Below are 14,377 nucleotides of genomic sequence, written 5' to 3'. Positions count from 1 at the left end.
ATCCGTCCCTGAACGCGCCACAAAACCTCATCAGCCCAACCCACTTAAACCAGCTTTCACCTTTTTTTAATTAAACTGTTAGTCAAGGGTAAAGTGTGAGCTCCCGGGGGGTGGCATATGAGCTATTTCACTTTGTTAACTACGGAGCTGTTTGTTGTAACTACAACACAGAAAAAGGCAAAAGCAGTTCGATTTTTCTTGACTTGTTTGGATCATTGGATGAACCATTCACTGTCTCTCCAATAAATCTTTATAGTTATTGCCCAAACCTCATTGTAAATCAAATTTCTTTCTGAAAATCTTATTAAAACACTTCGACAAACTCACTCTGTGAACAAATCAGTTAAGATGACAGAAACCCAGACTTTCTGGAGCCATATCCCCATGGTGAGTGTAAACTCATCACTGAGTGGCCTCATTAGGATGAGCCGTGATCTCTGTTTAGTTGGCCTTTGAAGTGCAGAAGAGAGACAATCATCTGAAGGTCCTGACAAAGAAGGATCTCCATGACGCTGGCAGGATCCTCAGTCAAGAGTTTGATTTCATTTTTGGAATGAGTGTCATCTGTTTGGAGATATGAATCTTTATGTCAATGATACACAAGCACGTCAACAAAAGGAGACGTTCGTGTCAGGTGGTTTGAAGCTTTATCAGTTCTCTCTGTGCCCCCCCCCCCCCCCACTCCCATTAGGATCAAAGGCGGGATCATCTACTCAAGTGAAACTAATCCCGCAATCCAGATTAGATGTTCAATTTCATTTGTAAAACACAGTACCAATCTTTTCAAAGAAACAACATGCTTGCTGCATAGGATAAAACTTTATTTGATCATAAATATAATTTTAATATATACAACGTCACAATCAAATAAAAAAGAACTTCGACTTCCAACTCTGGATTGCACTCTTTCCTGTTTAAGTGTTTGGGTAACAAAAGTCACTTTGTGTTTCAGAAGAAATGTTGGTAGTGGATGAGGGGCGCGCGACCGCTGGTCATCTGCTGCTGGAGGATCACCTGTGGGGGCGCATGGAAGGCCCGAACGGGTGCCGCTTGGTGTCTCTGCCTGTCCACGGAGTAGCACTGAACCTGGGGGAGGGTCCGGAAGTTTAACAACGGCATCTGGGGAGCAAAATGGTCCTGAACCTCCCGTTTCAGCTTCATCCTCCTATTCTGAAACCAAGTCCGAACCTGTGAAACAAAAGCAGCAGACGCTCAGGACTTTGCGCAACGAATGACGAGTTTCACAACTGCTGTTTCACCACATTTTAGTGAAAGATCATCTCACCTGCGTTTCTGAGAGGTTCAGCTTCTGCGCTGTCTTCACTCTTTCCCCAGCGTCTAAATATTTGTGTTTGCTGAAGACCTTTTCCAGTTTAAGAATCTGTTTTGGAGTAAACTTTGTGCGCACTCGACGCGGTGGCGCGTCTTTGTCCACGCCGCTTCTGTCTTCCACCGAATGACACTCCGAGGACGCGGCTTCGCTCTCGTAGCCGGAAGAGTAGCCACTGTTTTCTGATACTGTAGGGATGAAGACAAACGGGTTAGAAAGAACTCAAAAACCAAACACCAGCTTCAAAATCATAATGTATAAATAATAATTTACTTACTGGGCGAGGAGCAGTTAACTGGACGCAAAGGTGCACACAGGCTGGAATGCGGATGATGCTCGAACTCTCCTTGCTCTGCGTGCTGTACGGGGTTTGATGTCTTTGATTTTGGCTGCAGGTAACCTTTACCATAAACCGGCGCAAACGGCTGCACCATGCAGGGGACGTGAGGTCTGTGCGTGCGCGCTGAATCCGTGTCCTGCGTCCCCGTGGGGCTGTGGTGGCTCTGGGCCAGCCAGTCTACTGAAAAGTATTTGACCATCTTTGCAGTCCAGCTGGATGACCTGTGTCCTAGAAGTCTCAGAGAGCGCGCTGATGCAGCGCCTGTCGGCCCAGGGCCAGCTTTTATAGGGCCCCCGCTGCATTTACATATGCAGGGCTCCTGTTAACGCCCGATCGATCCCGATGATTAGGGGATAATGGCTCGTTACTGAAGTCTTCACATATCCTGTGAATGTGCGAAGACCTGGCGCCACCGAGTCTGCGGGGCCTTCTGAAGCTCATGCATTTGTCCGCAAACCTGAAACTAGGAGGGGGGTAAACCAGCTGATGCAATGCAAAGGTGGGGGGCTTTTCTTTGTGAAAGTTCATTAGTGGGGGAAACGTCTCGTCTTTATGCCGCGTTTCCATTCAGACATAAACCGGGGATGACAGATAAAGAGCTTTAGTGCTTTAACCAGAAGGATCCGTAAAAGTTGTTTTATGAGGAAATTCCACTTTTCTGAGAAGTGGGAGGGGGGGGGGGTTATATAGTATTTAGGTTATTTTCATATTTCATTTAAGAATAAGTTGAAGTTTTTACACTGCTTCCGTAACCATGTAAGTCTCGTTTGCTTTCCAGATGCGACCACTACTACCTAGTTGTTTTCCCTACATACAAAACATACTTAAATACTTTTTATAACACCACCAGATTTACTTCGTTCCTGTCATCCACCACCATCTAAGAATGAAAAGGAAACCGTAGAGAACACGAAGTCGTTTCTGTGCGTAAATACCAAAAATTTGAATTCTTTCTGCTGCTTTCATGTTTCCTTTACGCGGTGAAACAACATTTTGAGTTTTCACTTCATGCTTTCAGTGGAGCCCCTCGTCCTGTTCGGGTTCGTCGGTCGGTTTGGTGCTGAAGTGGTCCACTCCGTGGCTGTCCGGCGGCGCCAGAGCCCACAAACACAAGGCGTGGAGATGAAAGGCCTTACAGTAGTGGCACTCCTGCAGCTGATGGCGGATCTGTTTACATGCAAATGCACTAGAACAAGCTGTGACGGAGCCCTGACCCCCCCCCCCCCCTCCTCCCATGTCCAAAAACATACGCTGTTTGTAAAAAGAAAGATATCACCCAATCTATGCACCTTTCAATATAGTTGCTGTCAGCCTTTCTTTATCTGTAAGCCGATAACCTTCAGTGGAAGCCCACATGTATGGATGAGGTGCCACATGCATCATCTCCAGCAGACTAAGATGTCTGATTGGATCTCCTTTAGGACCTGCATCAGGAAAGCTATCGTTAAACTGATCGTTCGTTCAATTGCGGTGCACAGCTGATAACGGGCCGGTTCCGGTTCTCCCCGTGTTGTTTAGAACTATCAGTCATCCATTGGTGTCAGGAGTCTACTGGCTCCTTTAGGACCGCTTATCTCTGCAGCTTTGAAGACGTGCTCTGATCCTAAAAACAAGACAAAACAGTGTGACCAGCAAATTGAGCCCATTTTCTCAGGCCTGCCCCCTCTGGGAGGAGAAGCTGTGAGTTTACTGTTGTGACATTTTGAAGTGAATCAATCTCTTAATACCTCTGCAAGACAGCAAAAGAAAAGGTTGACTGTGAAATCTTGTGTTTCTGTTTTGCATAAAGGTGTTGGAGCTGCTGCCTGCATGGGCCACACTGAAAAGAACTCCTTGTGTTTTTGAGACGTGTAAACCTTTCAATGCACCAATATTCCTGTCCTCTAGTTGTTTCTGGAGGATCAGGTAGTTGAGAGATGTTTTACTGGTTACTTAAATTATTTATTTTGTAAAAATGTGCTTATGCTCTTTTGACATTTTAAAAACATTCAACACCATAAAGCTTTTGTTTTTTTACCTGTAGCTTTTTGTGTTCACCTTGTTGGAGAAAAAATAGGATTTCATACCCGACATGTGCCGTTATCTTTTTTATTTTTCAGAGAATAAATAATAATAAACAACTTTTTGACTATAATTGATGGATTCTTACAGGCAGCTTTCTGGCCTGAAATGATCCTGTTTTTCCATTACTGATGACTGGTTCATCACTTAAATTAGCAGATTATTTTTAAGTCTGTAGGATTCATAACTTAGTTTCAAATGGCTTAACAATTACTGCACTCTTTCTAAATGTAGCCAGATAGCAGGAGGGATCTTTATGTGAACAAACGACCCTTTGGCTTTTGATTGAAAGGGCATGTAAAAATGGAAGTGATGGAAGCCAGGTCAGTCAGACTCTATGTGTGAAGGACCAGCTGTGTAATAAATCTGGTCAAAAAATACAAAACATTATATAATCAAACAGAAATACCATGATCCTTTACAAATATTGACAAATAAAATGATCATTTAAAATCATCATTTCAGATTCTACAAGCTGCCCTTACTGTATATCTTCTTACAGCCCCCCATTGATATAAAGGAACCACACATTTATGCACATTAACACCACAACTGAAGAGGATGTGCAACAAGTTCCATGTTTGCTGTTTGAAATACCCTCAATACTCTCTCCAGCTCCCTGTTTGACAATAATAAACATTGGCAAGAGAGCGCTTGTAAATCTCATTTATTTAGCTAAATTAAGCAAATCTTCATAGCATGTCACATTCCATCTCCACGGCCAGTTTCACAGCACATAATCATGAGAAGAGAGCTGGCAGGAAACAGAAAAATGGACACCGGCTGAACATCATTTCTCAAATAACATTTGCACAATGGCAGCTTGTTATGTTCTATCATTTGTTCTGCAACAGTAAGATGTTGAGACAAGTGAAAGCTTGTCTCCTTGTCCATCAACAGGCTGTTGAAAATAAATGCAATTACAGTAAATAATGTCCTTTTGGTGCAATCAGTATCAGATATTAATTTACAGCTTCAGAGTTTTAATTGAATCATTGAGATTTCTTGAAAAGAGAACAGAAACGTTGCTGTTGCAACTTGTTTGACCAATAAATGGAAACATTCTAAGAAAAAAAGTTATTTTGATTAAAATAAACAATTAAGATCTGGCTGCATGATTGACATGGTGGTAAAAAACTTGGTAATGTTTCAATTAAAGATTTAGTAGCTGGGCTTCTACGGATCTGAATACCACATCCTGACTGAAATTACACCCAATGTTTACTGCAGTAGTCTAAGTAAAAGTTGCTGTGTGGTTGTGACGTTACAGTAACCTGTGAAGAGGTGAGATGGATCTTCTCTCCTTGCATTGCTCAACAGTCTCTGTCAGTTTGTGTGTACAATAGATTGTTTCAGAGTAAACAATGTTCAGAGCTCACTGATTAGGATAAGTGTGTCACGTACCTCTTTGGAGTCTTTCTAGAGAAAACACCAAAGGGACCAGAACTGGAACCTGGATCCAAAATACTTTCTGAAACTGGAATTTAAATAAACTTGACAATCAATACAAAGGTCTGACTTTAAAAATACTGGGAACATTTGCAATTGAACGTGTAAAAAGTGCCAGTGAAATCTATCAAAGCTGCTACACAATGCAAAAAACAAAAAAAAGGCAAACACCCAAGATTGTTAAAGTTTGTATAATAATGAAGTCCTCACATTTTGTTTCCAAACTTGAAGCTAGCCTGGATTATACCAAATATTGCAGTTCCTTTAATGGCCTCTAGAGGCTGGCTTCAAAAGAAAAAGTCAAACTTTACGCCAGAAATAAACGTATAAACATTCTGCTGCAAAAACTGTTTTAATTGAATTTCGTATCCATGATTACCAGTAAACCTTCATTTCAAACAAGAGTTTTCAAAATGCAACAGGTGGTCAGAGATTCTGCGTCCAGTGTCTCGTTTATGGCCTCATCTGTATGTAAAAAATGATTAACCTATGAACCCAAAGATTATATTGAATAGTTTTTGATGAAATCCCAGGTAAAAACAAAAAACAAAAACTGTGCAGCAGCACAATCAGACTTAGTAAAGATGACAATCTGCCCTGATCAATTGGGTTCAGAAAGATAAATAACAAGGTCCATTTCAATTAACTTACTTCCATTCAATGTCCGTTTTTTTCTTTTAGCCTTTTAGCGAGAAGCCTTCGTTGTACAAATCAACTTTTCAAATTTCCAGCCTCTGACATCTTTCTTAGCAGATCTCTAAGGAAACATTTAGTCACAACTTCGCCTTTAGTTGGTCAACATCAGATTATTAACATTCTCACACTGAAGATTTTAATGTCGTAATGGAAAATGTTCTTTGCAAAAAAAAAACAAGATTTTACATTTGTAAAAAAACATCAGTAAACTCCAGCAGTGTTTTTTTTTTCCTTGTGCTGGTGCTGCACAGCTAACATTGAACCTATAATGCCCTTGGGACAGTTGTTGATGTTCTGCTGCACTCCTTTATCATTTGGGTTGTTTACTGCACCAACAATATTCACACATATAAGGACACCAGACTTACAAACAAATACTACCATACCCATATGCAGTAACTCCAGGGTAAAACCTGGGCTTTCCTAAAGCATTACACAGCTCTTTAACTGTGTTAAAAAGGTTTTGTCAGAAAGAAAAGAACCGTACCGACACAGCCTGTATTGGACCATTGAAATACTGTTTATCATACAAATAATGGGAGATAAGGGTCACATTTCCTTCTTCTTAATGAACATATCTTCCTTCAAAGTTCAAGTACTCCAACATAGAAATTTGAACAAATATAGGTTGGCATTTGAAGAATAAAATATACCTGCAAATTTTATCTGACACCCCACCTTTTTTACTTTTACACAGAATAATTTAAGAAACAAATCTCATGGTTTTTTGAGTGGCATCTACAGTATGTTCCAGTCCAATAACATGAAAGGCCAAACAAAAATGAAGGAAAGAGCAGAAGGAAAATCATTGTGAAGAAGAAACACGTCTCTTTATTCTGTGTGAAAGCGAGTTCATCAAACATCAAACAGAGGAGATTAGCTGCAGAACCTGGAATGAAAGTGATGAAGTTTGCCTGGAAGCTGAAGGTTATGCTGCAGACTTATGAAAAAAAGAATCACAGCAACAGAGACATCAGAGCTGGGACGATGGAGGCGTTTGACTTTGGGATGTGAACTTACGGGGCTTTCACTGGAATGTGGCCTTCACTCTCTTCAGAGTGTTGTGGATTCTTCGCGTCTGACGCTCGCTGGACTGCTGAAAGTTGGCATCATTGTCAGCTGCCAAAAGGTGGATGTCCGTGTTGGCGAGCCTGGTAATATGGCTGTGCAAGTAGGCCTGAAGGTCTCTGTCTGGCTTGTAAGGGTACAGAGTCTCCTGGAAGGCGTGGACCTGACTCACGACCTTTGCTATGCTCCTGGAAACAGCAGCAGATGGAATGCGTGAGGAGTGGATACAGTCAAAACAAAGGACAATATGAGAGGAGTGAGGCTGCGTCTGTTTTAATCTCACCAGCGCCATCATGACCTGATTTGGGGAGAACTGGATCGACTGGGGTCTGTCACAGCCAGCTGTGTTTCTGCCTTTCTCTGTATAGTATTCTGACACCAACATCTGGTTGCACCCAAACACCTTTCAAGCATACGACCAGAAACTTCTTTTTCAATCATCCCCCGTCCTACAGGCACCATCTGGAGCAGCACTGACACCTTTACCAACAGCCCAAATCCAACAGCTGTGCCATTACTCTGCGAGCGCCACTTGCTGTGACCCCAGCATCTGGTCAGCCATATTGGAGTGAAGGAGAAGGACACAGGAAAATATGTGCTCTTAGAGAGCTGGCCAAATTTGTCATAAACAGATTCCCAAGATGGCGAGAGCCGGCTAATTCTCCATTTATGACAGTAATGTCCTATCTGTTGCCGCAATGATCATTTCCTTGACTGTTTGCATTTGATTTGCTTCATTTTGGAACATCACCCTTGAGGGAAAATTCAAGCTTTACCGACATGAATGGAACGACTGAGGAAATGAGAGCAGCACTTCAGAAATGCATTTGATGAGAGTTTAACTCCACACATCTCTTTGTAGAGATATTTCCTCTTTTTCAACATCCACGCTGCAAAAGCAAGATGGTGGGACATCTGCTGCCTGTCGACACTTTCAGTCTACACAGTGTGTAACGCCCTGTACATAATCACAAAGCTACAAACACTGAGATAGAGGTACATCATTCTTTGAATCAGGCAATCAACACACACATGCAAGTAATCAGAATGTGTGAGAAAAACGCCCCTCTCACCCTCCGTGGGTGGTTTCTCCTCCAAGCTCGGGTCCTCTACCAGAGGCCTGGGAGCTTGAGGGTCCTGCAGTATCTTAGCTGTTCCTAGCACTGCACTTTTCTGGACTGAGAGGTCTGAGGTCTTTCCAGGTATCTGTTGTAGCCACTCCTCCAGCTTGGGGGCTACTGCCCCGAGTGCTCCAATTACCACAGGCACCACTGTCACCTTCACTTTCCAGGCTTTCTCCAGTTCTTCTCTGAGTCCCTGGTATTTCTCCAGTTTCTCATGTTCCTTCTTCCTGATGTTCCCATCGCTTGGCACTGCCACATCCACCACAACGGCTTTCCTCTGTTCTTTATCCACCACTACAATGTCTGGTTGGTTCTCCATTACCATCCTATCAGTCTGGATCTGGAAGTTCCACAGGATCTTTGCTCTCTCATTTTCTACCACCTTTGGAGGTGTTTCGCATTTTGACCTTGGGGTTTCCAGTTCATATTCTGCACACATGTTCCTGTTTATTATTCCAGCCACCTGATTTTGGCCCCATTGTCAAAATGTCAAAGTTCTTTCCCACTTTTACTCTCATCCATAAAGTTCTCGTCATTTATCCAATACTAATGGATAGACAGGTAAACAAAGACAGAGAGAGAGTTATACCTGAGTTTGTTCCACTTGTAAGCTCCAGTAGTGAGTGTGAAAGCGCCGATCTCCAGCTGCTGGACGTGCATAGCGAGGATGTGTGCTGAGGGAAGGGTGGGCCTCCTATGTGTGCGTTGTCCCCCCATAAGACACAGGTCATCACTCTTCAGGAAAACCTGTAATTGAGTTACGCAACAACACAAGTGAAAATTGCTTCATTGTGTAAAATATTAATAAAACAACTGATCCATTAACAGGACAATGTGGACATGGTCAGACAAACATTTTCTCTCCCCGCTCTTAGAGTTTGGGTGATGTGTGTGTGTGTTGTCTCATGCTTCACTTTCACCAAGAGGAACTTTCAGGAGAGCCAGTTGTAAGCTGTGAGCACACAGCTATGTTGCTTGAAGCTGTTTTTCTATTGATTTGTTTGCCCTGCAGCCCACTTTCACAATATGTGGCCATCCTAGCCCTCAGTTACAAACACCAAACACCATGTTTTCACTCACACACACGCATGCACACACACACATACACACACACCTGCACAGCTCGCAGCTCCTCCAGGATCTCTAAAACCTTGGAAGTCAGGTGTTTCCAGGCCTTTTGGTCAGAAAAAAAGAACAAAAAAAGGCTGAATACTGAATTTTCCATGCACTGGAGTCATGTATTAGGACGTACCTGTGAACTAAACTATGGAAACTTCTGTTTTCTTTCATTCAAATCTTTTTAATCACTTTCATTTCCACATTTCTCATCACGGCACTCGAATATTCTACATCTTATTTGAATTCATTAATGCTAATTTCTCATTTGTGAAACTAATTAAGTACCATCAAAGCTCTATCATAACAGAAAAAAAAAACATTTAGCTGAAGGCAGACGATTTATTACGCAAACTCAGAGTTTGTGTCAGAAGAAATTTATGAGGCAGCCTTACTGGTAATTGCCTGACAATCACATTTTCCAGAGCGCCAAGGACCTGCATGGCTGTGGCAAAGTTCCTCCACTTGTAGCAGTGTTTTCCTATCCATAAATACTTGGTCAGCAAGGCAGCTTGTGACTGAGGAAAGAAAGCACCGACCAATGTGATGGAAATACAGCAAGGAAGAGCCTCATAGTATGCAGAGATAGAATGTACAGACTGACAGATCTGCAGTTGCAGCTGGAGCACTGAATGTCTTTAAATCTGGAAAAATGCTGAAATCAACTCCAGAACAACCTCAGAAAAATTCTCCATTTTTCTTTTGAATTAGAAGCAGTTGGACAGATGTGCCTGATACATTTTTCTGATTGGTGTTAAATTTGTAAATGTGAAACGATGTCAAAAATCTGCAACGGATAAAAACAGAAAACACTGTTGAGTCTGCTCTGAGCAATTACTAGAAGAAATTAGATAGCTGCAGAGTGATATCGAAATAATCCATCCTCCATCCCTTTACCACTATATCCCTTTCGGGATCACAGGGTTGCTGGAGCCTGTCCTGCAGCTGTCATCATGTGGGATATGGACTGCTTTTGGTTCCTGACCCATTCCCCTTCAGGAGTTTCCTCCTCTCACCTTCACTGAGTCGCAGATGACTATTTCAGCAGAGATCCAGTTTGTGACACTGTCAGCATGAGTGAGCAGCCGCTGAAGGAAAGTGTCTGCTGCCCCCTCCTGAACAAGCACACCCCTGCCCCCTGCTGCTGGGATCGGCTGTGACACATTCCTGGCGAGGGAGGCAGGTGAACACAAACGAAAAGCATCAACAAAAAAAATAAACTCTTCTTTAGATGAACAATTTCCATCTCAAGATCTGTAGTTTGGAAACACTTAATGATGCAACAAATGGCAGAAATTCCTAAGGCCAAATTTCTCTGTTTACATCAATGTTCTAGAAATTTTGTTTATTCCATGAATTAACTAATGAATTTCTGCTGTACGGGCATGAAACCTTTAGACGGAAGAGGTGCTTTAATGGGAAAAATCTTAAACAAGCTTAACTTGGACGTTTCTTAAGTTCACAAAAGTCTGGAAAGTTCATTCTGAACTCTGAACTTCCAGGCTGAAGCAGTCAGAAACATTAGTAACTGTATGATTTCCAGATCTAAAAGGTATCGCTCACTAGAAAACAATGAACAATAAAAAAAATAGATTTATAAACAATGTCTAATAAGCAGATACAGCTAATTCTCCAAGATGATGATTCATGGTTTTCTATTGAAATGGAGTCTTTTCTGAATCTTTTTTAGAGCTACTCAAAGCAGCTGGTGATCACTGATCAAAGTCAGATAAAAAGCAGGAGCTCACAGGAAAAAATGTTGCTTGTTCTGCTAATCTTGACAGAAACAATAAGGTCTTCTTGACCAGTTTTTCTATCTTCTATGGTCCAGTTTTGGTGAGTCTGAGTGAATTGTAGCCTCAGTTTCCTGTTCTTAGCTGACAGCAGTGGTACCCGGTGTGGTCTTCTGCTGCTGTAGTCCATCTGCATCCAGGTTGGACGTGTTGTGTGTTCACAGATGCTCTTCTGCAGACCTCGGTTGGAACCTGTGGTTCTTTGAGTTCCTGTTGTCTTTCTATCAGCTGGAACCAGTCTGACCTATGACCTCTGGCATCAACAAGGCAATTCCACCATTAGAACTGCTGCTCTCTGGACATTTTCTCTTTTTCAGACCATTCTCTGTGAACCCTAGAGATGGTTGTGGGTGAAAATCCCAGTAGATCAACAGTTTCTGAAATCCTCAGACCAGCCCGTCTGGAACCAACAACCACGTTCAAAGTCACTTCAATCATCTTCTTCTCTGTTCTGATGCTGATTTGAACTGCAGCAGATCGTCTGGACCATGTCTACATGACTAAATGCATTGAGTTGCTGCCATGTGATTGGCTGATTGGAATGTTGGACAGGTGTACCTAATAAAGTGGCCAGTGCATGTGTGTGCATATGCATCACCATCAAAGACGACATCATTATTTTGTTATTTATTATTTAATGAGCTTAATATTTTCCATGAAAATCTTTTATATTTGTTCTCACTCTTAAAAACAAAGTTGTATCTATCAACCATGCCCTGAATTCCAAACAAGCAGGTTTTGTTCAGCCTTTGGGCTTTGTGAGGTTTTTTTATGGCTTACTTATTCTAAAAAGACACCATACGAGCTTAAAAAGGCCTAACCTATCAAACACATCTCAATTCAGTTAAATAAAAACACAGATTAAACATTCACATCATAAAAATGTTTTTTTCTAAACTGATTCTCAACCACTGAGTGGTGTGTCAGAATGCATACTATAATTGTAATAAAAAGGAGTAAATAAACTGAGGATTTTTCAACAAAATAACATTGTCGACACACAGCTAACTAACTCTTACTTACTTATTTGGACTTAAGACTTTGTCTCTGACTCCTTGTATCCTGGAGTTGAGGAAATGAACTGGATGACATCCTTGAAATATTTCCTGCAGAGCAGGAGTCAAAATGAATTCATTAAATGAAGATGCCAGCTCCTTCATTCTGGTTTCTATGGTGATGTCCCCCTCTAGTGGTTCAAATACAACATCCTGACCATGTCCTGGAGCAAAGGGGAATGAATCCTACCTGCTGCAGGAGCGTGAGCTGCTGGGCGATGTGCTGCGCGCTGTACTCGTTTTGGCTGAACGGGACTTGCTCTTCACTTTGCAGGCAAAGGCTGGACATCACAGAGCCATGGCAGGGCATGGGCAGGGCAGCAGAGATGGAGAAAGCCTTTTGTTTAGGCGTGGAGGCTGAGGACTCCACCAGTCGCGGGATCCTCCACTGAAAACGTCCACAGAACTTAGGACTGTGCTTCAACACCTTTGAATTACTGATCCTACAAAAACCTCCAGAGACGCACTGAGAGCTTCTTTATGAAGAAGCGCAGACATTTCTAAGCTTTGGCTGCAGAATATTTCATACGTACAACCATTCCCTTGTTTATTTAATTTGACTTGAATAAATAGAAATCATTTATTAACCATTCATTGTTATTTTTAAAGTAAAAAATATATCAATATGTAAAATTAGTTTGACTATTTGTTTAACTCCACCTGAAGATTAAAAGGTTTGTTCATTTGCTGTGGATATTACAGTAGTTTCTGAAGGCTGAAGTGAGATTAAAAATACAAAATACAAAAAATACAAACTGACTTTCCTACACAGATCCTCCAGAGATGAATGCAAACACACAGAGTCATCCTCATCAAGTCCACTACTGCTTCCTTTCCTTTGTGTGTCTGTAGAGGAAGTGTGGCAGCTGTGGAGAGCGTGGAGCAGCGCCTCCCCCTGGCTGTACGCAGGAACCACCTGTGAGAAAACAAACAGAACCAATGGAAACACATTTAGGAGCTGTATTTGTCACAATTTACTTACAAAATGACTTTTTTCAATACATAACAAACAATTTAATTCAATATAATGATTCCTTAGCATTATGAAACCTTCATAACTATTTGTCTTTCTAGTTTGCTATTTTATTTTTTTTACTTTTTGGTTGGCTAGTTTAGTTTTATGTTTAGATTAATTTTCATCCTGCTTCTAATGAACTCTTTACTCTAACCAAGACAATCTCTCTCTCTCTTTTTCTCTACATATATATACAGTACAGACCAAAAGTTTGGACACACCTTCTCATTCAAAGAGTTTTTATTTTCATGACTATGAAAATTGTAGATTCACACTGAAGGCATCAAAACTGTGAATTAACACATTGGGAATTCTATACATAACAAAAAAGTGTGAAACAACTGAAAATATATCATAGATTCTTCATAGTAGCCACCTTTTGCTTTGATTACTGCTTTGCACACTCTTGGCATTCTCTTGATGAGAACAGTGTCACCAGCAAAGCACCCCCACACCATCACACCTCCTCCTCCATGCTTCACGGTGGGAACCAGGCATGTAGAGTCCATCCGTTCACCTTTTCTGTGTCCCACAAAGACACGGTGGTTGGAACCAAAAATCTCCAATTTGGACTCATCAGACCAAAGCCCAGATTTCCACTGGTCTAATGTCCATTCCTTGTGTTCTTCAGCCCAAACAAGCCTCTTCTGCTTGTTGCCTTTCTTTAGCAGTGGTTTCCTAGCAGATATTCTACCATGCAGGCCTGATTCACACAGTCTCATTTGAACAGTTGTTGTAGAGATGTGTCTGCTGCTAGAACTCTGTGTGCCATTGACCTGCTCTCTAATCTGAGCTGCTGTTAACCTGCCATTTCTGAGGCTGCTGACTCAGATGAAGTTGTACTGTGCAGCAGAGGTGACTCTTGGTCTTCCTTTCCTGGGGCGGTCCGCATGTGAGCCAGTTTCTTTGTAGCGCTTGATGGTTTTTGCACTTGTGGACACTTTCAAAGTTTTCCCAATTTTTCGGACCGGCTAACCTTCATTTCTTAAAGTAATGACGGCCACTCATTTTTCTGTACTTAGCTGCTTTCTTCTCGCCATAATACAAATTCTAACAGTCTATTCAGTAGGACTATCAGCTGTGTATCCACCTGACTTCTACACAACACAACCGATGGTCCCGACCCCATTTATAAGGCAAGAAATCACACTTATTAAACCTGACAGGGCACACCTGTGAAGTGTAAAACATTTCAGGGGACTAACTTTTGAAGCTCATCATGAGAATGCCAAGAGTGTACAAAGGAGTAATCAAAGCAAAAGGTGGCTACTATGAAGAATCTACAATATGACATATTTTCAGCTGTTTCACACATTTTTGTTATGTATTT

The 14,377-nt window shown here is 41.7% G+C and overlaps 2 protein-coding genes across 2 annotated transcripts in view; both read right to left on the bottom strand.

The window, feature by feature from the left end:
* Positions 1–800: 800 nt before the first annotated feature.
* LOC101174125 (homeobox protein vent1) lies at positions 801–1,979 on the bottom strand. Its single transcript, XM_004076866.5, has 3 exons — positions 1,608–1,979; positions 1,286–1,518; positions 801–1,188 (listed from the first exon to the last, which is right to left on the bottom strand). Exons 1-3 carry the CDS (start codon positions 1,867–1,869, stop codon positions 949–951), a joined length of 735 nt encoding a protein of 244 aa, XP_004076914.1. The 5' UTR covers positions 1,870–1,979; the 3' UTR covers positions 801–948.
* A 4,702-nt stretch (positions 1,980–6,681) lies between these two features.
* The window catches only part of kndc1 (kinase non-catalytic C-lobe domain containing 1), a 37,722-nt gene continuing 30,026 nt past the window's right edge, over positions 6,682–14,377 (bottom strand). Inside the window, exons 21-28 of the mRNA XM_078932311.1 lie at positions 12,793–12,948; positions 12,223–12,420; positions 12,001–12,083; positions 10,201–10,351; positions 9,580–9,702; positions 9,183–9,242; positions 8,658–8,815; positions 6,682–7,132 (exon numbers count right to left, since the gene is read on the bottom strand). Of these exons, the coding sequence (XP_078788437.1) occupies positions 6,904–7,132; positions 8,658–8,815; positions 9,183–9,242; positions 9,580–9,702; positions 10,201–10,351; positions 12,001–12,083; positions 12,223–12,420; positions 12,793–12,948 (1,158 nt within the window). The 3' untranslated portion in view covers positions 6,682–6,903. The remainder of the gene's footprint in view (positions 7,133–8,657; positions 8,816–9,182; positions 9,243–9,579; positions 9,703–10,200; positions 10,352–12,000; positions 12,084–12,222; positions 12,421–12,792; positions 12,949–14,377) is intronic.

Source organism: Oryzias latipes, chromosome 15 (assembly GCF_053564925.1).
Source record: "Oryzias latipes strain Hd-rR chromosome 15, Olatipes_Hd-rR_3.1".
NCBI lineage: Eukaryota > Metazoa > Chordata > Actinopteri > Beloniformes > Adrianichthyidae > Oryzias > Oryzias latipes.
Note: the sequence above shows the minus strand (reverse complement) of the source record. Positions and strands in the feature narration are given on the sequence as shown.